This window comes from Pseudonaja textilis, chromosome 5, assembly GCF_049901715.1.
Source record: "Pseudonaja textilis isolate UNSWEBS1 chromosome 5, rPseTex1.2, whole genome shotgun sequence".
Taxonomy (NCBI): Eukaryota; Metazoa; Chordata; class Lepidosauria; order Squamata; family Elapidae; genus Pseudonaja; species Pseudonaja textilis.
In genome coordinates this window covers 46,004,929-46,029,579 of record NC_141994.1, presented here as the reverse complement: position 1 = coordinate 46,029,579, position 24,651 = coordinate 46,004,929, and the positions used below count along the sequence as shown (strand labels likewise).

The 24,651-nt window shown below is 36.4% G+C and overlaps 1 protein-coding gene across 3 annotated transcripts; it reads left to right on the top strand.

Annotated features, from left to right (window-relative positions):
- The first annotated feature begins 3,710 nt into the window (after positions 1-3,710).
- Positions 3,711-23,352, top strand: CSDC2 (cold shock domain containing C2). 3 transcript variants are annotated; one of them, XM_026697086.2, is made up of 4 exons: positions 3,711-3,875; positions 13,615-13,808; positions 17,446-17,568; positions 19,116-20,789. In XM_026697086.2, exons 2-4 carry the CDS (start codon positions 13,633-13,635, stop codon positions 19,276-19,278), a joined length of 462 nt encoding a protein of 153 aa, XP_026552871.1. In that variant the 5' UTR covers positions 3,711-3,875; positions 13,615-13,632; the 3' UTR covers positions 19,279-20,789. The 3 variants fall into 3 exon arrangements, with proteins under 3 accessions (XP_026552871.1, XP_026552878.1, XP_087790848.1); XM_026697093.2 differs by having other exon boundaries at positions 3,754-3,837; positions 19,116-23,352; XM_087934722.1 differs by lacking the exon at positions 3,711-3,875 and adding an exon at positions 4,208-4,320.
- The last annotated feature ends 1,299 nt before the right edge of the window (positions 23,353-24,651 follow it).

Sequence of the window (24,651 nt, the reverse complement as noted above, 5' to 3'; positions counted from 1 at the left end):
ACTCGGCAATATACCATAAATAATATGTATGCATGAATCATGAAAATTTTAATTTTGATTACAACCTAGCTTGTCTTAAAAGGGTTTCAGTAAACATCCTGATCTATGGATAATTTCTGCTGCAATATGAAACTGACAACATATTGGTATTTCCATATATCAAGTAGATCTATTCCCATTTGACAGAAATTTCTACCTGTGGCTCAGCTCTAAATGTCTTCTCTTCTTTTATAATGTTCCTACCCATCCCATTCCTTCGTTTTATTTTTAAATAAAAAAAGCAGGAAAAAATAAAAATAATTTTAGTTGCGAAGTTATGCTGTTGTTTATGACACAACTTGGAATCCAATAATTATATATTTTAAGTATAGCTCTGTTGTAGTTATTGTAGTTTTCTGTTTCCTATTGAGAAATAGATTAGTTCACAAAAAGATGTCTTAGTGAGCTATGAGCCTGCCACCTCTCACTGCCTGAATGTGTTCAAGTGACTGTTTTAAATACATAATATGAAATGTTTTCATATTAAAACAGTTTCATATAGTGGTATTCCCTTGGTGTCTTTGGGATATATTTTGATTCCAATCACATTCAATCAGGATGATCAAGAACTATCTTCATAGTGGATGATGGAGATTATCAATCAAATATAAATAGAGATTATCAGATGATTGGTTTAGAGCCAGAACTCTATAAATTATTTCCAAAATATCAATGGCATTGATTCAGAGTTCAGCTGCTGACCCTTTTTGTATCATCTATTTCCTGTACAACAAATACTAATGTTTTGGGATCATTCTGGAATGACTTATACCTTTCACAGAATAGTTCGAGGGCATTTTTTATTCAATCCGCATGTCTCAGTTGCCAGCACCTTCCTATTTTTACATCAAAATAGTTTTCAGAGAATGTTCCCAAAACTAATTTTTGACATAGAATATATTTTTATGTAATCAAAGCAGCTTATTGTATTTCTCGGTAGTGAGCCATGCTATGAATATTATTTAAAATGCTGTTACATCTTCCTGAAATCAGAGTCCTGCTCTGATATAGTTCACTGTAGTGCCTAGCTCTTGAATATTACAGTTTTTCAAGTGATCAAAATGATTAAATACAGTCATCCTCTAAGTTCCTATAGAGGCCTGGAAGACTTAACTGTCCAAGCTGATGAATTATGAATAAGGTTACATTTATGTAGGGAAAGATGATACCATTAACTCATATGAAAAAGTCAAAACCAAACTGGTATTTAGATATTTTTATGTATTATTTATTTTTATAAATAATTCAATGCAGCAAATGTATTTACTACTACTCCTTCCTATTTTCTCCATAGCAACAAAACTTTGGAATAAGTTAGGTTAAAAGAAAGTGACTGAAAATCACCCAGCTGGCTTTCATGCCTAAGGCAGGACTAGGGCTCACAATCACAAAAGTTTCTAGTCTGGGACCTTAATAACTAGACCAAACTTGGTTTCATAATACTTGTATGCTTGGTGCATTAGCAATTTGACCAATTTCACTCTCATAAAATTTGTATCAATGTTAGAAATTAGTGCTATTTCCTGCTTCACAGTATTGTGCATGAGACATCCCCCCCCCAAAAAAAAAACAGCACAGTGAGATGAGCACTGAACACAAATATTAAAATGTATTGATTAGATCTTGGTGGGGAGACTTTGAATCCTCATATGATTGATACATAATTCTCAATTATTATGAAAAGAGGGAATGAAGAGAAGGAGGAAGCCAAGTCTTCAGTCACACAAAAGGAAGAACTGTTTAATTTCTTTTAATAGAAATTCTGTTCACTGGTATAAAATCTTCCCTCCTTCAGTGAACATATTTATATTCCAGTCTCAGATACAATCTGTTGTGAATGAAAGCATCTTGGCACATGGAATAGCCTCCTTTTGTGTATGCGGAGCCCAGCAATCTTCTCCAGCTAAAGCTATGGAAAAAAATGTTAATAACAGATGTGAAAAAAACACTGATCTGTACAAGCAATTGTCTAGATATGCTGAAGCCTGGGAGATCATCCATTTCATTCAGAAAACAGCTTGTCCTTCTAAGATAATAGAGAAGTGACCCTACATGGAATTTTAAAGTTCTAGTCTAGATGTTTCTATATTTTGAATGCTTCAAAGATGAACTGTGAGAGTTTCTCAGAGTTCTTTTCCCCATTATCTCTAGAGGGCATAACAAACAGATGCTTTGCATGCAGAAAAAGCTAACTTTGCTATTATTTCCATTTAAGGCAGGTGGGGAACTTGCAACCCTTGGGCTACATGTAGTTTTTTTTTGCTTTTTTGGAATTCTCAGATCACCCAGGTTTACATAATTGAATTTTAATGGCAAAAGCAATGATTTATAAACCTTTTCCTTCTTTGGGGATAAGTCTCTGTACCTGATACATAAAAATGCTAAACGCTGTAGGTCTGTTAAACTTCCGCAAGGTTTAGTCACAAACATATTTTATGTTAGCTGTTGCTGCTGTTGCTGCTGTTGCTGCTGTTGCTGCTGCTGCTGCTGCTGCTGCTGCTAGAAGCCTGTAAAAAGGAAAAAAAATAGGCTGAAAAAAATTGGTATCACCCTTTGCAAAGGTCACTACCTCAGCAGACTTGCCTCATGAAGCCCCATCCTGAAAAAAAAAAATTATCCTATTATCTGGACTGCCAAGGTAGCCAGATTCCTTTAACTCTGGTACTCTAGTACATCCAGCTAGCACACCGAGAAGGATGATGTAAATTACCATCCCAACAAATTGGATTGTTCTGCAAGAGGTCAGATTGGAGATTGCAGAAAATCAAACTGGGTTAGATAGGCAAATGCATGTGAAGTCCCAATTTTAAAAAGTCCTCATCCTCAATAGGTGAGAATAGAATTGCAGACTTCATTTTTGTAGTAGGTACTTGTTAACTAGGTTTTTTTTAGTATGTTGGGCAAACAGAACCACATGATAAGCTTTGTGGACATTGTTAGTAGCCAGCAAGAAATCTTAATATGAAAATAGGCAGACATTGCTGGAATTTAGCCTATTGACCAACCACAAGTGCAGAGTGCAGGATCTGTGTGCTTTTTAAAGTTGTGTAGGAAAGGCAATGTCAGCACCTGGGTGGTTCTTACCTTTATATAGTAGGCACTTCCCAATAAAGCCATCTTTTATACAGCTATTAATGAATGTGTGATATTTGCCTCCACTTTCCTACCCAGTAAGAAATATTCCCGAGGCATGGGTTGCTGGTATATACTGGCTGTATTCACTACCCCTAACTTGCTTGGGACTCCATTAGCCAAACTCTTCTGGAGAGATATTGTTGCTTAAGGCAAAGGCGACACCCCCCCACCCCGCCTTAGCCAGGCTACTCATTCAACCAGACTGGTAGATGAATCTCACTGCAGAAGGGTGGACAAATAGCATCTTCCACTACACTACACCACTTAACAGGCCAAAGCTTCGAGGCCCTGGGAAACCTGCACACAAGGCTCCTTTCTACAAAATTTGCTTCGGTTCCGGCCCAGGTTTTCTTCCTACATACCCTCTAGAGATTAAGCATTTGCATTTGGTAAGTTCTCACAGAGAAGGCTTTGTCTACTACGCGAATTAAAGCAACCCATAGGACAGAGCCTCCCCCCTCCCGCCGCCAAGCCAGGTCTCTTTAAAATCTGGTACACAAATCGCCATCCAAACCCCGCCCAGCCTCCACTATTCTGACGTCAGGAGGGGAGGTTTCTCCATCCCCCCCCACCCTCCTTACGGTCCTTTAAATTCATCAGAAAGGCTGCTGGTAGTTTAGGAGAGAGGAGGAAAATCACAATCAAAGCGGGCGAAGCCCTGAGGTAAAGCGCCTTGTGAGGGAACCACCGCTCGGGCGAAGGTAATTGACCGTTTCCCTGGGAGGGAGGCAAGGATGCTTTGCAAATTGCAGCTAGGCAGTTTTAGCGGGGTGGGGGGGAACGGGAGCTGAATAAGAGGGGAAAGGCGCCACGTTGAGAGAGAAGACTCTCTCAAGAGGTGCTGGAGCTGAATGCGAGGGATTCATACTTATTAGCATTGCGCTGGGACGAACAATTCCGCCTGATGGAGAACAGCCGAGTGAGACTTCGGATGTGCGTGAAGAATTGCGTTGAACCCCCTCCACCCCACCCGATTCGTCTGGGCGCGCGCTTGGGCACGTATATTATGCCTTTGAACAGCCTGCTGTTTTGTCGCTGTTTGTTTGAAGCTAGGATCAGCTGGGACGCCTTTCTTGCCTCTTATTCCGAAGGAAAAGGAGCCTTTGACTCCAGAATAAAAGCGCCAAGAGGGGTTTTCCCCAATAGGTAGTAATCAACTACATCCCCTGACGGGGTATACAATTTGTCAGGGGAGTAAGGGGCCGGGATTTGAGGGCGGCGCGCGCGGTGGGGGGGGGGGGCGCTGAGGAAGTGATTCGAAAACCGTAATTGGAGGTTTGTGTGTTTGCCTTAGAAAAAAACAAAGGCTGCCTGTAGGATTTGTGAAATAATTCAGTTCCCCACACCCCTTTTGGGCTTCGCCGCTTCTCCCCTCACTTGCCTCCTAATGCCTGGTTTCCTAGCACTGAGGAGGTTGCTGTATTCAGATCATAAAGATGGCATTCATCTCTCCTTAGATTAAATAGTGGTTGCAAGTGTGCCTGTTTAACTATGCTCCTCCATGAAGGTGCGACTGATTGTTCTGTGTAGGGGAGTGGTAGCCCTTGGAGGAAACCCAGTTATTGTTGGGTGGGTTTTAAAAATTGTTTACTTTCAGTGATGCCTTTTGTGTAGAAGTTCCCTTTTTTGAAGGAGTGCTGAGTCCTGCTACAAATTTATAACATGGAAGTGAAAGTGATTTGTGTTTTCCCTTGCATTGACCCTCTACCATATTAGGAAATGAATAATTTAATCTATAACTGTTCAGTGGCATTTATATAGTTTTGAATATTTAAAGAAGGAAGCATAAGAAAGGGGCTATAATCTGTGACCCACAACAAAAAGTGTGACATTTTATCACATGTTTATGGCTGTTTTTCCCTTTAAGATTTATAATCATGCATTATGGCAAGATTTTAGAACTGATTAAGAGGAGAAATCTAACATAGCTGAGGGACTAGATTTAAAGAGGCTGTTTTGTGGCATTAATAAATTATACACAGCCACACACTTGTGTGCCTGTGTATATCTGCATCTAAAATAGGCTACCAAAAAGGTAACTTTTGCAGTAAAAATAAATGCCATTTTAAAGATTTAACATTGATTATGCATCATACTTCTGTGGACCAAAGGTAATTTTAGCCGATAATGCTGGAACATTATCTTGGATTGGATTTATATCTCAGTCTTTTAATCAATTTATTGCACTCACTCTGACTATAGTTGAAAATGTTGATCTGTTTGAAGAGGGGTATTTTGTTTTTGTTAAGGCCACATTATATAGCTAGATATAGTTGGGGCCAAAAATCTGTTTTCTAATTCTTTCCTGGCACTTTAAGATAAAGTGGGGGAAGGCACTACATGTATGTGTACATCTTTAATTGATGGAGCCATTTGTTAAGAGAACAAATTTGCTTGCTAGCATTGCATGAATTAAAAAAAAAAATCTTCATAAAACTACCAGTGTTTTTCTTTTTTGAACTATGTATATATAATAATTTGCTTAAAAACTAAGTATCTAATAAAAGGGCCAGGCAGTGGAAACCAATTACCTCTTGGAAATCCAATTAAGTGTTATTATTTTTTGCCTCTAGGTGAAAGCTTCCATTTAGTATAATATCTACATGCTATCTGCATTGGAAGAACCCATATACTTATTTAAACAGTGATTTTTCTGGCAATTCCCCCTTGGTATGACAATATTTAAGGTACATGGAAGAGTGATAGGATTTAAAATTAAGAAATTGGTTTTTGGTATTGGTTATGGCTGTGTGTGCACATGCACAAAAATGCTGTTGAGGGATTTATTTTACCAGCTCAAATGGTGTCAGGGATAAAGACTTTTTGAGACTACAAGGATTTTCTCATTATTGAAACAATGCTTATTCATTATAATCTTTATAATTTATTATAAGAAAAATAGAGAAAACCTCATTAAACTAGTACTGCCTATCCAAACAATTCATCCTGATATAGTTTGACACCAAGGAATTCGAATTAAAAGTTGATGGACCATAATCTAACTTTGGTTTTAAATTGGAATGTGAATAAGGCAAGCACAGCAAATTGAATTCTGGCCTAAACTCCATTTACTGATTGTATTCTACAAATTGTGAATTCAAGGCTCTCATTCTGTTTGGCATAAAATCCATATTTCTTTGGTACTGATATATAGCTCAAAATAAGTCTGAACAATCTAAGTACAGGTGGTCCTCAACTCTTAACCATTTTAAGTGGCATTGAAAAGACTGACTTATTGGTCATCACACTTATAATCATAGCAGCATCCCTATTATCACATGATCAGAATTTGGGTGCTAGCAACTAACATGTATTTACTATGAAGCAGTGGACAATCTGTGTCTGAAGTGAACTTTTTTCATTATAGAACACAAATATTGTCATAGAGATGTGCAGAGTTGAGTCTTCCCAACTCTATTTTGAATATGAAACACCTATGAAATAATTTGATTTTAGAATTTGAGAAATTTTTCAAACTTCAGAGGTTTTGAGCTTGCAACACTTTCTTGACAGGACTGTTTGACACTTGAAGTGGAGTAGTTTATTCTTAGAAAAATATGTTTCAGATTCAAAATAATTCAATTTAAAGCATTTTGCACACCACTGTATGTGTATATTGCATGTACATGGCCACGATTGTTAAAGCTTGATTTGCATAAGACACTCAGACATCCTCCAACAAAGAATAGATGTTTGGTATTAAATAAATAGACCCTATTAAAAAAAGCAAAAAAAAAAGGCCACCTGCTTCTGATGATATTACATATCTCCAACATGCTCCTCCTTTCTGGTTCTTGGATAATGAAAAAAATAAATTACAACATTTAGATCCTGATGCACAAATAATGTGTAGAATTGGATACTTCTATCTTGCAGGCAAGAGGCAAAGTAAATTGCAAATGTTCATAAAGACTTTCATAACTTTGTTAATGAAAACCTTAAGAGGCTTAGTTGATGTTTCTTTGAATGTATGATGAGTAATGAATTAGAGATCTGATTCTTTGTTGGTGCTTTCTCAGGCTGTGATATTATTTTCTGCATCATCTAAGACCACAGAATACCATGAACTGTAATATGTAAGAAACAAACAAATCCCAAACACTCTTGCATAGGTATAAGTAGTCCTCAATTTACAATCATAATTATGGTAGAACCAGGTTTTCTGTTGTCATTTTTCCAGATTACATGACCCACTGCAGTTGTTAAATCATGCAATTTTAAGTGACTCTGGCTTCACCCATTGACTTTACTTGTTGGAAGCCTTCAGGGAAGGTTACAAATGGCAATCACATGACCTCGGGGTGTTGCAACTGTTGTAAATACTTGCCAGTTGCCAAGTCCCCAAATTTCAATCATGTGACTATGGGGATGCTGCAAACTTTGTAAACACCAGGACTGGTTGTAAGTCATTTTTTAATGCCATTTGTTGACGTAATTCCCCGTTAGGAGAATGAGTGCACACCGGGAGACGTAGTGAGAGTGATGTTTAAATAACACACACACAGCACTCAGCTACACTGTATAGTAAAATGTAGGTTTTTACTTCCAGTAAACAATTAAGCAAAGTCCAACAAGCAGTCCAAATCATACACGGTTATAGCAGTCAGTTTTCAGTCCAGGGAGAATCCAAATATCAAAGTCCAGTATCAAAAACAATTCAGTAAGCAAACTCACATTAATCCAAGAATAAGGATGATCAGCAACAGTCAATAGGGAAATGCAGGAACCTCTCTCTGGGAAACCAGGTTTCTGGCTCCATCTTATGGCCATTTGAGGAACCACACCCTATTACAATTTTAGCATTCCCTTAAAGAGACAATATTAAAATGTCTATCCTGGTTTATATATTTCCAACCCAACTGTTAGGTGACTTACATTCCTAACACCATTGCAACTGTCAATGGTCACTAAGTGAATGGTTGTAAATTGAGGATTATCTGTAGTAAAATCTGACTCTGAAGAGGCATTGGTTTTGTCAGAATGGGCTTTGGGTCTCTATTTTCTACCAAACTCAAGACATCTTAGAGTAAAGCAGTAAGGATACTAAATCTGTGCTACAAAAAACTAGGTGACCATAGATGACAGGAACAAGAGTTTTCTGTGTCATTTTGCTGCCATCTACTAGTTCAGATTTTTGCAGCCCAAACTAAAAGCCTAAATCACCAAAATCATTATAACTCCTTGGAAATTCTGTCCTCCAAAGGTCCCCTGCCTTGCAGCTAAGTATTCTGGGTTCTTACCTGGGACAAATGTTTGAATATATGTCTTGATATGATCTGCATAGCAGGATGACCTTCCGCATCTTTTGTAGCTGGGTTTTTTTATGTCAAGCAATAAATGAATACAAGAAATTGACAAAGGCTTGAAATACTCAGAATAAAGCAAAGAACCCGAATATATGGCATTCACCCATACACCCACAGCAATATTAAATCATAATGTTACATTATTTTGCTCTGGCAACTAATTCTAATCAACTGTATCTAGTGACAAATTGGAAATCTGTATGACTAAATAACAAACTGCATTATTCTAAATGGTATAGTTTTGAAGGCAGCCTTAAAAAATTATTGGCAATAAGTTTGGAAATGTTAAAGGAAATATTTAATATTGGGAATTAATTTTAGCGTTATGCAATGATAGACATATCCTATCAGTAGTTTTTTAACATGTATGAAAAATATTGATCCTAGTGACTAAAACCAGAACAGGTTTATTCAGAGGTAGAAGATTGTAACTGTAAGCTGCTTCTTGCAGGCAATCACAATAATGACCTCATTTTAAATTTCCAAGGGATATGTGGCTAGCAGTTACAAAATCAAGTCACAGATGATTTCCAACTTTTGTATATAGAAAAAAGATATTAAAATTTATTTTACTAAAAAAGTTTAAGAATTTGTAAACAAATTGTAAACAGAATGAATAAGAATCAAATAATAAACACTATATAAAGGAAAGCTCTTGCATTCCTATGTTCCATTAGATATTTTTCAGAATTTTCTACTGTATCATCTCAATCACCTAGCTTGATTTTCAGAGATCAACAAAATAGTTTTGATCCTTTCTAAAGCTATAAACTGTTGAAGGGCAGGTAATGTGCTGTTCTGCAACCAACCAACTTCCTGATGGATTAATTATGTATAATTAAAAGTCTTCTCCTACAAATAGAATGGATATCCATTCAGATACAATATCTGACTATTGGCATTGGCATCCCTATCTTACTACTGTTGTCACATTTTTAGTCTAAAATATACATTCAGATGGCAATGTACAACCACTGTTCTAACTGGAATAGAATTAATATTCATATACTTATGTAGTCTCTCCCTAGCAGTACCTTTTCATTCTTTTAAAATGGTAATAAGCAGACCCAGGGCTGCTTTCTCTAAGAGGAGATAAAATGCTGCTTCTAGCATTGACCTGGGATCATATAATGTAGTTGGGTTTAACATTTTGGGTAAATCAGACAATAATTATAATTAAAGTATAATTATATAATTTAAGTTCCTGTCGTTCTTCACCCAGTTCTTTCAGATATGAATGTTGGAAAAATGTTCTCCCCCTTTTAATGAATATGTTTTAAAATTATTTTAAATATTGTTTTACTACATTCTTATTGTAAATCTCAATATATTTGGCTTATGAAGTAATATATACATTTATTTCTTTAATACTTAACAAATTAGCACTACAGAAACCAGATGTTATTATATACTTGAATCATGATTAGCTCAGTGTGTGAAACCTGACATGGTTTCCCTCTAATTTAGTGAAGAGCTCCTAAAAGCATCTGTAAGTAAATAACTGCCCACAGAGCAGAGCAAAAAATGATTTTGTTTAAAGCCTTGTTCTTTCAAGGAAAAACTAACACTGGTAGATCCCATGCTGATGTAAATGGTACCAAAGAGCACTAGATAAGCCATTATTTTCATCTTCTTTTGACTCTTGTCTTTATATCATACCTAGCAGGCTGTCATAGAGGAAAAAAACCAGAATATCCTTATCAGAGTAATCTGCAATGTTTTTTCTAATTCTAATTCATTACATGAAATGGAGTTAACTTTAGAAATTATTTCAAAGAAGAAAGAATTTTGGAGAAATGCTTTGGGCAGATAGTTGCGTTTTTGCCCTGAGTTAGCTGCAAAATGGTCAAGGAGTATGTCTGAATGTAGTGCAAAAGAGAAGATGATTATCTGTCCACATTTGATAACATTCTAACTGAAAATATCACAACAGAATTTGTCCATGAGTTTTTTCAGTAATGAGAAGTCACCAGTTAAGTAGGCTGTTCAAAAATTGTTGGGGAATTTCTTCTTCCCCTGGATAAATTGTTCACCCAATTTTCTGCTCCAATTAATGGTGGTTAGATACCTTTTGGAAGTAAGCTGTAAGAGCTGTTTCTAGCTGTAAAGTCTGCAACCTCTTACAGAACGTACGTAGAAATATTGGGGGGGGGGGAATGCCATAATATTCCAAGGTATTTGAAGGAAGAAGCATGTAATTATATCTCTTCATAAAAGCACGCAAAGAAATGCTAATGAGGATATCTTTATGCTACATGGTCATTTTTACATTGTGACTGCTTGAATTGCATGCAAAATCTATTCCCAACCAGCAGTTTAGTGTACCAGTTTAGGGCAGGTTTCTCTAATGTGGCATCCTCAAAAGTATTAGAGTATAACTCCTCACCTCATTAAGGATACCTGGAAGATAAATAAACATTACTGTTCTTAATATCTAATTTTAATATGTCCTCATTCTTTGCTCCCTTAGTTATTTCATACTGGACTTAGTTTTGGTAATAAAGAAAAAAAATAAAATAAAATTAATTAACACGTCCTGCCAGAATTTGATTCTTTGCATCTATTACTGATTTTATGTGCTGAGGGAATGCAAGTACATTTAGCAGCAAAATGTTTCAATCCAGAGGTGATATTCAGCAGGTTTTGACCAGTTCTGGAGAACCGGTAGCAGAAATTTTGAGTAGTTCAGAGAACCAGCAAATGCTACCTCTGACTGGAAATTTTACAGTGTCCTTCCCCTGCCATGCCCACCAAGCCACGCCCACAGAACCGGTAGTAAAAAGTTTTGAATCCCACCACTGTTTCAAACCAAAAAGTTAGTTGGTATATTATACATTATATTTAATGCAGTGGGTGAAAAGAGATCAATATCTCTATATCTTAGAGAGAGAGAGATAATAGGAGTAATTGCTTGGCTTTTTCCCCTTGAAGAGAGCAAGGTACAGAGTACAGAGCATTGCAAAGCAAAAAGGATGGAAGATGCAGCCATTTTTCTTGTCCAAAGAACAGCACTTCCGGCAGAAAAGTCTCTTGGTCTGCTGCCTAAAGACCTGGTTCTTTTCTACTGTAATGAACTCTTTGGGTTTTTTTACTTTAGAGTTTTAATGTTTCCCAACTTTGCCAAATTTAAGATATGTGGAATTCTGGGAGCTGAAGCTTACATATCATAAAGTCATTAAGGTTGAGAAACACTGCCTTAATGTATTGTGTAAGTCCATTAATTATTATTTGCATAGTATAGTTTATGACTTAGTGTTACTGTAATTCTGTGGCTCTTTTTCCCTTCTCAGTTAAGGGTTTTGTTTACCATAGTAGCTTTGGAGAGGCTTACTTTAAACTCTGGTTTGTCCAAGATTCTCCTAGTTTTGCACTTCAGTCTTTGTGATTAAAGCATTTCTGAAAAGTAGAATGGCATAGATTCACAAAAGAGGAGCATAAGCCTAGCTGTCTGTCATGATTCCCTCTCCTTTGTCTGGCAAAAGAAGAACAAGTTGAAGTGGCAGGACCTGTATCCTCACTTATCTGGGAAGCCTTGTTTTAACCACAGAAATCACCAAGGAAAATACAGTCTTAATAGGGCAATAGACAATTGTTTATTTACCTGTGAGATAAAATCTTCTACTTTAAGATTTAAGACTGTAAGCAGTATTCAAATAATCCAAAATTTTGGAGTTTATGCTGTATTTCCATGGAAATCGTTAAGTCTGTTTTGGAATTGAGCCAGTATTTTCTAGGGCTTGCTTCTGCCCCAGATGTAGGCTTTGAATGTTTAATATGGGAAGGCTTTGCAGTGTATAAGGCTAAGGACTTTCAAGAAGTGCGCAACACCAGACTGCCTTAGGCTGATATATTTAGTCTGCCCTGGATCAAAGAATGAGTGTCATTCCCCTCCCTTACATTTCATAAGAAATAACTCACCAAGAACTTGACATTGACATATATTGTTTGCCATGTAATGCATAAATCTTTTAGTAGTTGCAAAACCAGATGTTTGCTATCACTAAAAAGCTAGAAGATGACTGAATTGCTATTCCCTCAATTTTTGGAGAATCTTGTAAAACATTTATTCCTCTATGTCTGAGTTTGTCTTTTAGGGTACTTTGTGATTTGTTTAATGAAGATTATTGAATAAGTTCCCACTTGCTACTTTTACACATTACACTGTGACTAAATCATATGCAAATATGGTTGAGTTCATACAACAAGCAGCCAAAACAAAACAAACCATATCATGGCTTTGCATGATGCACTTGTCTAATTTCCAAACAGACATCTAATCTGTGAATGGTGAGGATGAAGATGGTTGCCAGATATGAAAGTAAAAATAATTAAAAAGAACTAATTGCTTTTAAGTGCGTCTGTATCTTAGAATGCAAAGTAAAAATATGTGCTTAAGGAGAGTGCTTAAGATATAAGAGCCATCAGGTTAGGGTGGAGGTATGCTAAGTTATTGAGAGTCAAGGTGCATGCAAGTTTAATAAATTATGGCTGTCTGTACAGTCAGCCAGGTATTTAGATTGGAATTGGCATTTTAGTCCACCAACTGAGTCTTTCCCAAGATCTAGGCCAGACATGTTGTTTGATGGCATTAAAGTATTATTACAGGATGTAAGCATTTCCAAGTAAAGTTGTCTTGTGCAGCTGATTAATGGTGGTTTTGTCAATGCCAGTGATGTTCAAGTGATACTGTAGATGTTTTAGAATTGCACCTAAGGTACCTATTATTTAATATTGTAGTATTGTTATTCCCTGACAATGAGATGGGGAAAGACAGAGAAGGGAAGTTTAGGTGCATTTTGCAACAGTCTTCCCCAACCTGTCGTTTCTCAGATGTTTTGGGTCTGGAATTCCTTCTTAGCCAACATTAAACAGGAAACATTTTTGCACACATACATGGTATAGCTCCCTAGTGTTCTCACAGCATGGCTCATCCCTTACTATTTTTAGAGAGATTTTTCCTTTGTACTATTAATACAGTAATTATTAATGATAGTGAATCAACAGAGTTATTATGAACTGAATTATCTCAGGAATTACATTAATGTTGTTGCAGCTTCTTATCAAAATTACTAGGAACTAAAAAAAATCCTGCTGCTAATTTAATTTTCCACTGACAGCAAATCTCTCATTCCAGGAGACAAATCCTCCCACCATGTCATCTGACCAGACATCTCAATCTACAGTACCACCCCTCCACTCTCCAAAGTCACCTGTGTGGCCTATTTTCCCATTCAACAGAGAGGGAAGCCGGATTTGTGAGAGGGGTACTCACCTTCTTCGGGACTTACCCAGCCCTCTTCCCACAAAAAGAACAAGAACTTACTCTGCGTAAGTATCCAAAATTGACCAGAATTATGGATTTTTGCTTTGATGACATGGAGCCTATTAGCCGAGACTGGAAGAAGTGGGGAATTGCAGCCATAACTGTATCTCTATCCCTGTTCCAGGTGCACGTAGTTCTGGTCTCTTTCTCCCTGATTCTCTACACATTATGATCCTAGAGAAAGAATTGAACCTTGCAATGCTGCTTTTTTGATAACGTTCCCCACACAATGAGAATATCAAATTTTACTCATATTTCATTAAAATCATCATGAGCCTTTTTGGATCAGATCATAACCCTGTTTAATCCATGATTTTATGTAATACAATTGCCATTTCAATGTTCTTCCAAGAAAATCAAATGGATATTCCCAATCAAGACAATATCAACATGATATTGGAAACTGAATGCTTCAGGTTAGCCAAGATACTGAATTAGATCAATTAAGGAAACTTTTTAATTTTAATTTCAGTACAATAGTAAAAGCAAATATAAAGAGAAAAAAATACAAAGAGAAAAAATAAAGTGTAAGGAAAGGAAAAGAAAATTGGAACAAAAAGAGGAAAGAAATAGAATCAAAAGAAAAGAAATATGCAAAGAAGTGACTCCCAGTCTTCATCACAAATAAAACAAATTTGATAACTCACTATCCCCTGTAAGCTTACAATTTTTTTCCCCAGCCCATCCCTTCTCTATGCAAAAGTATAAATCATTAACTTTTCAGTGCTGATATTAGCAAAATGTCTGTAAAGAGTTACTAGAGCTTTGCAAAAACATATTTTAATATTGATCACACAAACTGTTACATTCCTTTCTTTTACTTCTCATGATCTCAATCCTTAATTCACTTTCTTTTTCCCCTTTGCAGAGGCTTCTTTGAGTTTTTTTCACAGGCCGTGCAAGTGGAAGGCCACTCTATTTGTGTGAGTCCAGGTGGGCTGGGGAACCTGCCTTGGACAAATGGAGCTGTGTGCACATATGCATGCATGCTTGCCTCCCGCTTGCATGGAACCATCCCCTCTCCACTCCCGCTGCTGGCATCGCTGGTCCACAAAGCTAGAAAGGTTGGGGACTGCTACTTTAGCAGATATTTTTTGTAAATCCAATGGGAAGTCCTTATCTAGGACTTTCAACCGAGGGCTTTGAAGATTAGTTTTACTTTTGGGGTTACCAGTTGACTGCTGTTTTTTATATAACGAACAAATGGTGGGTCGATTTGATTGATAGATACACAATTTTCCACTTCAGGGACATATTTTTGAGTATTGTAACATAGTATTAAATATAGATGGGAAAATTATAATTACTTGTGGACCTGTCATGTAAGGGGGAGAAAATGTATCGGATATTTTCAATGTATTTTTCAGCATTCAATCAGGGTTAACCTTTTATATTTAATGTCACTGTTCGTCATTTGTTATTCTTTTGTGCACAATTTTTATTTTTATTGTTAATGTTTGATAGTTGTTAGTTTGATGGTTGTTTTTTTCTTTTATTTTGTATTTTAAAAATTAGAAATAAGATTTAAAAAATTGTGAGAAGGAAATTCCTTATCCAGGTCATTGCTTTAATTGTCTTTTATATTTCCGCTTTGAGTTTCAAAACATTAACCAGCTTCTTTTGTGAATCCAGTAAAATGTTCTCAACTCTTGCCTGTTCTCTATGTTGGAACCCACACCTTCTCCTGTAAATTGTTATTTCCAGGTTGAATGCTTGGTCTGTTTTATAATCCACATTTTTAAAAAACCCAGTCTTTCTGATTTCATTATTTTTTCACCAAGCAAAATTTGCTTCATATCTGTCAGTCCTTCATTAGTCTATCCATAAAAGACATTGATATTGTGGCTACTAATTTCTGCCCCCATTTTTTGAAGATATCTTTTAATATTTCAGTTGTTATGGTATTTTTGTGTCATTTTGTAAGTCCTAGTCCTAAAGACAAGTTGGTTTTTTTCCCTTTTTTCCCTGGACTTTAGTCCTCTCTATTTTCCTGGACTTTAGTCCTCTCTATTGTCCAATTTAAATTATAAAGTCTCTTATCTATGTTATGGCTTGTGGTATTCAAAATCTGCTTCTCACCCAAAGCTGTTTATTTTATATAACTAAAAACAAAAACAAAACAGAAATGAAGAAAATTGGATGCTTTGAATTGTGGTCCTTGAAAAAAATGTTTGAGAATACTTTGGTCTGCAAGAGGAACACATTATTCAATAGTAGAAGTAAAAACTGAATTACTCACTTGCAATATTAATAATGAATCTGAAAGCCTATATTTTGAACACATAATGTGAAAGCATCGATCATTGGATAAAAGCTATCACAAGTCAGGTTGGCTAAATATTCATATTGAAGATACAAACATTAAAATAATTCAAAGTAGTAGCTGGCAACAGATCATGATGTAGCCTGCTCCATTGGCAGCATTTCCTGGGTGGCTAACTGGTTGGAGCCTCTCCCCTGGAATTGGGACAAGAAGGAGCCCTGAAGGGGATGGCTGGGAAACAGCAGGCGAGAAGGACAAAATGGAGGAGCTGAGGAAAAAAGGATTGCGAGGGAGTGAAAAGAACAAAGCTGTTACAAGGCACAGAGGCTGCACTTCTTTGAAAAGAGAGCAAGATTGCCAGCCCAAGGAAGAGAGGACAACTATATCTGGGCCTAGAGACTGGATCCTGGCTGCCACAAGAGGGAGGCTCCTTAGGTCTCTATCTGGCCCACAGAGGGCATGTTTTTGAGGCAGCAGGATCGGTGAGGGATCATTTGGCCAAAAAGGACAGTCTTTGGGAGAATTTTTAGTTGAACAACATTGTTCACCACAAGTTTAATGTTTTATATTATTGGGTTGTTTCTTGATTTTTATCTTAATGGCCATTATTTTTAAATGGCAATAACTCCTTCCATGTATATTGGTGTGCCTGGGCCATGTTAGCCCATGCTGGCCCACCTAGAAAGGGAGAGAAGGGCCTGATTGCCAATGGCCCTTTTGGGGGGAGCCATTGGCAAAATGATGTCCATTAGCTCATGAAAAATACAAAATGACTGAATGACAATAGTGAATCCTGAAGAGTCTAATTTATAGAATGCATTGTTGAAATAGTATAAACAGCCTGAGATTAGAAACATGTACACCTGTGAATCTCCAGATATTGAATTCTAGGTACATCTCCATGAGCCATAGCTAACATGGCCAATGGTGAAAGATTAAATTAATTAACCATTAATTAAATATTAATTAAATAGCTTAAATTGCACAAAACCTGGAGAGCACCATGATATATATCCTTGTATATATACTCAATATCAGAAGTAGTTAAAAAAATCTAGGGTAATATGTTGGCTGGGCTTACGAGAGATATATCAAATATGTTTTTAGTGTTGCCTATTATAGCATAATTACTCTTTGTTTATATTTTACTCACTTTTAACATCCTTCTCATGAAGAAGCAGGATTGCATATTGTTAATGCAGGTAATAATTCCTAAGCAAGAATGGAAGTTTTTAAGAAGAGATTGGACAACCATTTGTCTGAAATTACTTGAGCAGGTGGTTGGACTAGAGGACTTCCAAGGTCCCTTCCAACTCTGTTATTCTGAATACCATAATAGCTCAGCTTGATTTTCATTCTCCCCCCTCTTTTTTTCTTAGGACGGCTCGTGCTTCTGCTGGTCCCATCTACAAAGGTGTATGTAAGCAGTTTTCACGTTCCCAGGGCCATGGTTTCATCACCCCAGAGAATGGCACAGAAGATATATTTGTACATGTTTCTGAGTGAGTTCTGTGGGGAAGGAACATTGATGTCTTTAATGGCTTATGTATTTATTTCTTTTATTGTCAGAGTACATATAAAGTACAGCTAAGAGGCTGAATTATCAATGCTTTCTCTTAGAAAGAAGCAGAGGTTTCTTGTGATATGTCAGCGAGATGGGGACCCTAACCCATCAATTGGCCCATTCATGACAGTGAAGCACATTATGTCCTAGAAGACTGTTTATGCCAACTCCTAAAATGCCCAGACATAATCTCTTCCAGCCCTACTGATTACCTGGAATCAGAAGGCTGCAACTTCATGCTTGAAAAATAAATGGAAATATCTCCAACCTTCTAATTTTCTAGCCACCACAGTGGAAAACATTTTGGCTTATAGAGCTATCATTTTATTTGATATGCCCATAAACAATAATACAAATGCGTCTAATGGCATCTGGAACAGGTTAAGAACTACTGAGATTCTTATAAGAGGTCTTGAAAAAAAGGACTTAGCAGCTAATACAGTACATAGGCAACTGATGTTGATGAGGAACATTACTATGTGGTCATTCTTAACACGTGCTGCTTCTGCAAAGCTGCAAGATTTCTCTCTCACTGATCATTCACCATTTTCTTTTATCAGTTCTTTGAACTCTAGTAATTTCTCTCTTTGAACTCATAAAATCCCATTAAAATCCCCTCATCTTCTGGAAGACAGCCTTTCTGGTAGTCTCAGCTTCAGTGAGGTGGGTTGGGGAACTAGGTCCTTTTCTGAAACAGGGAAATCTATGTATTCTATCAAGACAAGGTGATAATAAGAGCAGATCCCTGGTTGGTTCATATCCCAAATCCTAAGAACACAAATCTCTCATTCTACTGAAAGGAGATAAATTCAGTGGCAGTTCAACAGATTAAAGGTCAAATTAAGTATTGTCCTGTGTTTACTAACTGTTATACATTGTTCTTTCATTTTTGAGAATCTATGATACCATCAAGAGATTTTTGTTGTGTTGATACAGTGAATTATTTAACAAAGAAATTGAATTACACTCAGATCAGTTAGTATATTCAGAAATCAGTGTATATGATTGAAAATCGGGATTTCCACAGGACAGGAAGAAATCTTGCTGTACATTTTGTAGGTAGAGGAAGTTGAATTAACCATTTCTGTTGTCATATTTGGCTGGCTAAAAGGTGCTTCATAATAAATGCAGTAGAAATTGTTATTAAAAATAAATGTGGGCTAATATTCCAAACCCTAACATTTTAATTCTGCTATGATGGCAGAACTCTTCCTAAATTAGAGTGCTACAAAATGCATCATGTTTGGAGGAATGTAGTTCACATCCTGTTATGATGTTTAATTTTATACAGTTTTCTTTGATTGTTCTATATGTTAGGTTTTTAGCAAATTGCTTATTTAAATTCTGATACACTGAAGCTTCCTAAAGGGAATGCAGTTGTTTTAAAATTTGCTATGCCTTGTCTGATAAGTTTTAATTACATCAATTTCTTTCCACCATACTTTTATTCAGGGCTCTGAAATTTTCCTTCTTTTTCTTTTTCAGCATTGAGGGGGAGTATGTCCCGGTAGAAGGAGATGTGGTCACATATAAAATCTGTCCCATCCCACCAAAGAATCAGAAGTTCCAGGCTGTGGAGGTGGTGCTCACTCATTTAGCACCACATACAAAGCATGAAACATGGTCAGGCCAAATAATTGGCTCATAAACTACTTCTTGAGCCTGCAGGAAGTAGAGTTGAATAATATGGTGGGCGGTGGAACTACTGGAGCAATGAAAGAGCCAGGCTGGCAATTTTTGTTTGCTGTGTGACATATTTGCAACTTTATCTTGTCTTTTCTAAGATCTAATCTTAGTTTGTAAATGTGCTTTTTTGTTATAGAAGGGCAAGCAAGAAGTTGAAAAGTGTTGCTAGATAGATTTACACTTAAGTTATGAATATCCAGTTAGGGTGAAAGAAATCTACTATCAGAGTAGTATATGTTGCCCACAATGATGTTTATCTGGTCCGGTTCTAAACAAATTAGTAATGAAATTATCTATTATCCTATCCTTTTAACAAAAAATTCCCTTCCATCTTCAGCAGAGGTTGTTGCATTGTTATTATGCACCCTTCTCAGCCAGAACAGGCATTCAGTGAAATAGTATTTTTTAGGGCACAGTTCTATATGGTCCAAACATGGTGAAGCTGTCATTCTTTCCGTTTTCTAAATCACCTACAGGAATGCTTCAAGTTTGTTTTTTTTGTTTTGGGGTGTTGTGTGTATTTTTTGTATAATCATATGCAAAGAAAGAACCTATGTGTTTGCTTCTGTATATGGATCACACTTCTCTAAATTTCTATTTATCTTTGGCTGAGTTTGAGATCAATGGCTTGGTTACCACTATTGTGTATGTAATTATTGCTATAGCTTCAAGTCTACTTTCAAAAACACTTCATTCACAGGGTCTGAAATAATTATGCCGTAATCCAATGGAATATAACACTAAGGAAGGAGCATTTCTAAAGACAAATTAATAACTCACTGTGAAATTTTGTTCAAATATGTCTAAAATGGGTGGAGGGATTTTTTTGGTCTTGTAAAAGATATTACCAAAATCAGGATCTTCTGCTTGTTGTTATACAGGCAAATAATTCTTTGCTGGAGGTAGCTGAAGAACTTTTCTAAATGTATTAATCTCAAATTGAGTTAAATTTTTTCCACGTGCACCACAGTGGTCCGTCCCAGGTAGCCTGAACTGTAGCAGTATCTTGCTTCCAGACTGTTGTGATATATGTTCAGATTATAACAAATAACTTTTCTTATTTTATTCTCTTAATTGTAAACTAAGTTGCATCTGTTTTTTTAAAAGAGCAGCAAAATATAATACAGGAATGGTAATATATGATCTTCCATTAATTGCAATTAAAAGTATGTGTCCAAGTGTATTCTAGAATTCAGCCTCTACTGAAATGTGTTGTTTTGCTGACATTGTACTTTTCATATAAAGTGTTAAGTATTGCCCATGATTGCATTTGTGTCTACTAAAAGTAATACATAATAATAAAACCCCTGCAGATGAAGCTTTCTTTGTTAGAAGATTATATTATTATTAACATTAAAGGGATTAGAATGGTCTTCTTAACATAGTGTCTCCAGATATTACTGGAAAGTGCAGTTTCAACTCATTTGGTCTGTATTATGTTAGAAAAATCTGAAATAAAATCACCAGGAAGCATCTGTTTGATCCTCTTATGAATGATAGTTTCTAGCCATGAAGATCTGATTGAAAAATAGCATCTTTGTTTATTACACTTTCGCAGATGTAGGTTTCAGTATTATCTGCGTGTAATTGCACTTCTAAATATTTTTCACAACAAATTTCCTCAGAATGGATGTTTAGGCTAATTCTTCCATTCTCCCTTCTGTTCTTCAAACTTCAACATTTTAATGATTATCCTCTATGTGACTGGAGAATGAGGATTATGTGTAGAAGAGATAAAGAAATGTTCAGCAGAAGTAAGATTAATGGGTAATATTAAATAAATGGTAACTAGTAGTATTGTCCTTCAGTTGTTCCAATTCTATCCAGTCTTTCCCCCAACATCTTAATTCCCCAGGATATACAGGGTCTTGTTTAAAAGCACAATATTGATTTAGATGCATTAAGAAGAATTTCCCAGGATACCATGTACAGTACATTCTCAGAACTTGCATGGAATTGTCAGGCAGTCTAAACTGTATGGTCTGCAGAGTTGAAAGCATATGGGCAATGTCACACTGAAGTTGCATGATCTTGGAGAGAAAAGATGTACATGGATAGTAAGTTTTTAAATTAATGCATGGAAGCAAGCACTATTCTTCTAGGAATTACACTTAGTGGGTACGTTTAAATAAATGAAGTAAGTAAGAATGTGAGAGATGAGCATTTAGTGAAGCTCTCTTGAATGAGATGAGGAAGTCTGAAAATAGAGCCTATAGCATAATGATACTGCAGTATGCTGGAATAAATCTGGTGTCTATAAAATATATGCTTTTTGTATTTGGGATGTATTTCCAGTGTCCTTAATGAGTGTGTGTGTGTGTGTGTGTGTGTCCAATATAATTTTACTGTTCCTATTTGTGGGAGTTTAGCCCCTTCGATCTTTTACAAACTTGCACTTAGGTGTAGGGTGAGACGGAGGGTTCAGGATAGGCTGTTGCTCTGTAGAAGTAGACATAGAAATAGAAAATAGCCTAATGTTCATATTTAGTTTTCAAGGGGGACACCCCACTTAGAAAGTTTAATTCTACAGTATACTGCCAACCTAAATTTATGGTAAATTTCATGTAAGGTAGCCAGAGGGCATTGAATTCCACTCTATATTTCAACCCAAAAGATTAAAGGAAAATCCCTCATAGCTATAAGGACTTGGGGACTTCCAAATTATGCCAGAATTAGCTATAAGGATGCCAATGTTTTTCAAACTTGGCAACTCTAACATGTAGTTCACACCCCAAATTTCCATAGCCAGTCTGGGGAATTCTGGGACCTGAAGTCCATATGTTAAAGTTGCCAAGTTTGAAGAACATTGGTATAATGCAACCTTTCCCAACTTAGTTCCCTTCTGATTTGCTAGGGCTACAACTCCTGGAAAGCCATATTTTGAGGAAATTCTGAGAACTGCCATTTCAATACACTTGGAGGGTGCCAAGGTAGAGAAGGCTTTCATACAATTCTTTCTTGGATGGATGTTACACTACAGAAAGTCTGTGCTGCGGTGGTTAGAGTGCAGTACTGCAGGCTACTTCTGCTGACTGTTGGCTGCCTGCAATTTGGCAGTTCAAACCTTGCCAGACTCAAGTTTGACTCAGCCTTCCATCCATCCGAGGTAGGTAAAATGCAGGTGCAGATTGTTGGGAGAAATATGCTGACTCTGTAAATCGCTTAGGGATGTAAAGCACCGTGAAGTGGTATATAAGTCTAAGTGCTATTGCTATTGCTACAGCTGAGTTTTAAAAATATTCTCCTATAAACCCGATATGGTAGAAATGGAGTGCAACTTTAAGAAAAGTTCTAGCCTAGTTCTTCCTGAGTTTGTTTCTTCATATAGGCAACTTAAAATGGTACCCTAACATTCCCCCTCTGTTCCCAATATGCTGCTAATTAACCTATTCCAAGAAGTTTCTGTATGGATTTATTATAACTGATATAAGAGATAAAAAATGAGTTCTTTCCGAGCAAAGCTATAAAAAGGTTGGTTAAGATCATTCTGCGGGACATTATTGTTCCTGTTCCTGAAATGTCCTCATTATGTCAGTAACAAATGATACGAATATTCCGCCTCCTTCAATTAAAAATCCAAATAAAACATTCCTAATGGTCTATTTTGAAAGAAAACTCCATACATGCAGGAGACAATAGAGTATAGTGATTTTGAAATCATCGTTTATCTGTATGTAGATAATAAAGGGAGATTTTTTTCTGGACTTTTCCATGAGATGCAGCAGTTGCTTTTAAGTCCAATGAAGTGAGGATCTGAAGGCAGCCACTTTCCTTTTGCTGTATGAGACAGTCAGAGGAACTTCCTGCACACATGTAACACCAGCAACTTCTTATCTCCCTCCTTGATGGTGCAATACCATTGGGAGTGCCACAAAACTGTGACTTCTCTCTGAGAAAGCTTTTAATTCTTTCTGAAATAACCTTGTTATCTATAATGTGTCTGTGTTCTAACAACTTTTTGTGTGGTTCTTGCCTCTTTAATCCCATGTTGATCTTTGTAACACTGGCAATAAATCATTAAAGTGACTTTCCAAGAGTCTTCCCTGTTCTGATTTTTTTTCATTTCACAATGGTCTTTTGAAATGACAATGTCTAAGGATATTGAGTAAAGGGAACGGGGTAGCTGTTCTGAGGATTTGTGATGCAGAGATGAAGTATACTAATCTGCTGGAAACTATTATTTGATTAGCAGCATAGTGCAGGCCGTACATTTAAGATGAGCAGTTTTTGCACTCTAGTCATTGGTAGACTGCAGCTCTTTTCACTGTATGCTTTTGGCTGTGCTGTTTAAAAGTAATGAATTGGCATTGAACAACTTCTGGAATGTTGCAGTTTTACTCAGCAATGAATTCAGATTACTTTACGGTGAAGTCAGATCACTGAACCATCTAGCCCAGTATTAATAGTAGCTTTCCTAGGTTTAAATGAGGCGCTTTCTCTTACTCCCTGCTACTTTGAAGTTTGTAAGTGTTCCTGTTAATGGATTTTACCAGCGACTTTTATGAAACTTATGATTTTTATCAGGTAGTATCTAACATTTCTAAGCTGAGGATAATAAATCATACATACTTTAACATATTACAAACCATTCAGTTCCAAAGACAGTATTTTTAGCTTAAATTTTAATGAACCAATGTGAAGTCATATTGCTTATTGATTTCCTACTGTGGTATGTTTTCACTTTTAATTTTATATTAAGTTACAAATATGAACTACAAAACAGACACTTGACAATAGTAGGGTCTCATTTTTAACTCAATTTTATTAATGTCATACTTTATAATGATATAAAAGCTGCCTGTCAACAAAGCCCCACAAATCTGTAGCTACATCAAAATAGTTGGGTTTCTTTAACATACATGGCATCAAAATAAACATTCCTGCTTAATAAAGTGGGAGTCTGTTTTTTGATCCATCTGAGAAATAGACCACTTTGTGGCTTTCACAGTAATAAATAGGTCCCTGTATTAAGTATTTCATAACCCTCGTGAAAAAGGAATGGAAACTAACCTAAGAAGAGCTGGTAATATTTATTTTAAAGCAAAAGCCTCAGCATCTCAGAAAAGAATGCGTTAATTTCATTTCATTAATAATACCAGCCTCTCATCTTTTTATTTCTTTAGATGCCTCTAATTGCATTATAGCACTATTTATGAAGAAAGAAGCATGTGCTGAAATGCCTGCTTTCAAGTCTCTGGATTAGTGCCACGGTTCTATGAAAGTACTATAGCTGAGGGCATCCATTTCATAACTTTATTGCATGATCACAACAAATGAAGAAAATGACTTTTGAACACCTTCTCCAAAATTTGGAATAATTTTATTATATCCAGTA

What these genes read in the sequence shown, in the direction of transcription:
- CSDC2 (XM_026697093.2), top strand. Translation starts at nt 13,633, where the DNA reads ATGTCATCTGACCAGACATCTCAATCTACAGTACCACCCCTCCACTCT. An exon ending in AGAACAAGAACTTACTCTGC is followed by an intron (nt 13,809 to 17,445) that starts GTAAGTATCCAA and finishes TTTTTTTCTTAG; the next exon opens with GACGGCTCGTGCTTCTGCTG. An exon ending in ATATTTGTACATGTTTCTGA is followed by an intron (nt 17,569 to 19,115) that starts GTGAGTTCTGTG and finishes TTTCTTTTTCAG; the next exon opens with CATTGAGGGGGAGTATGTCC.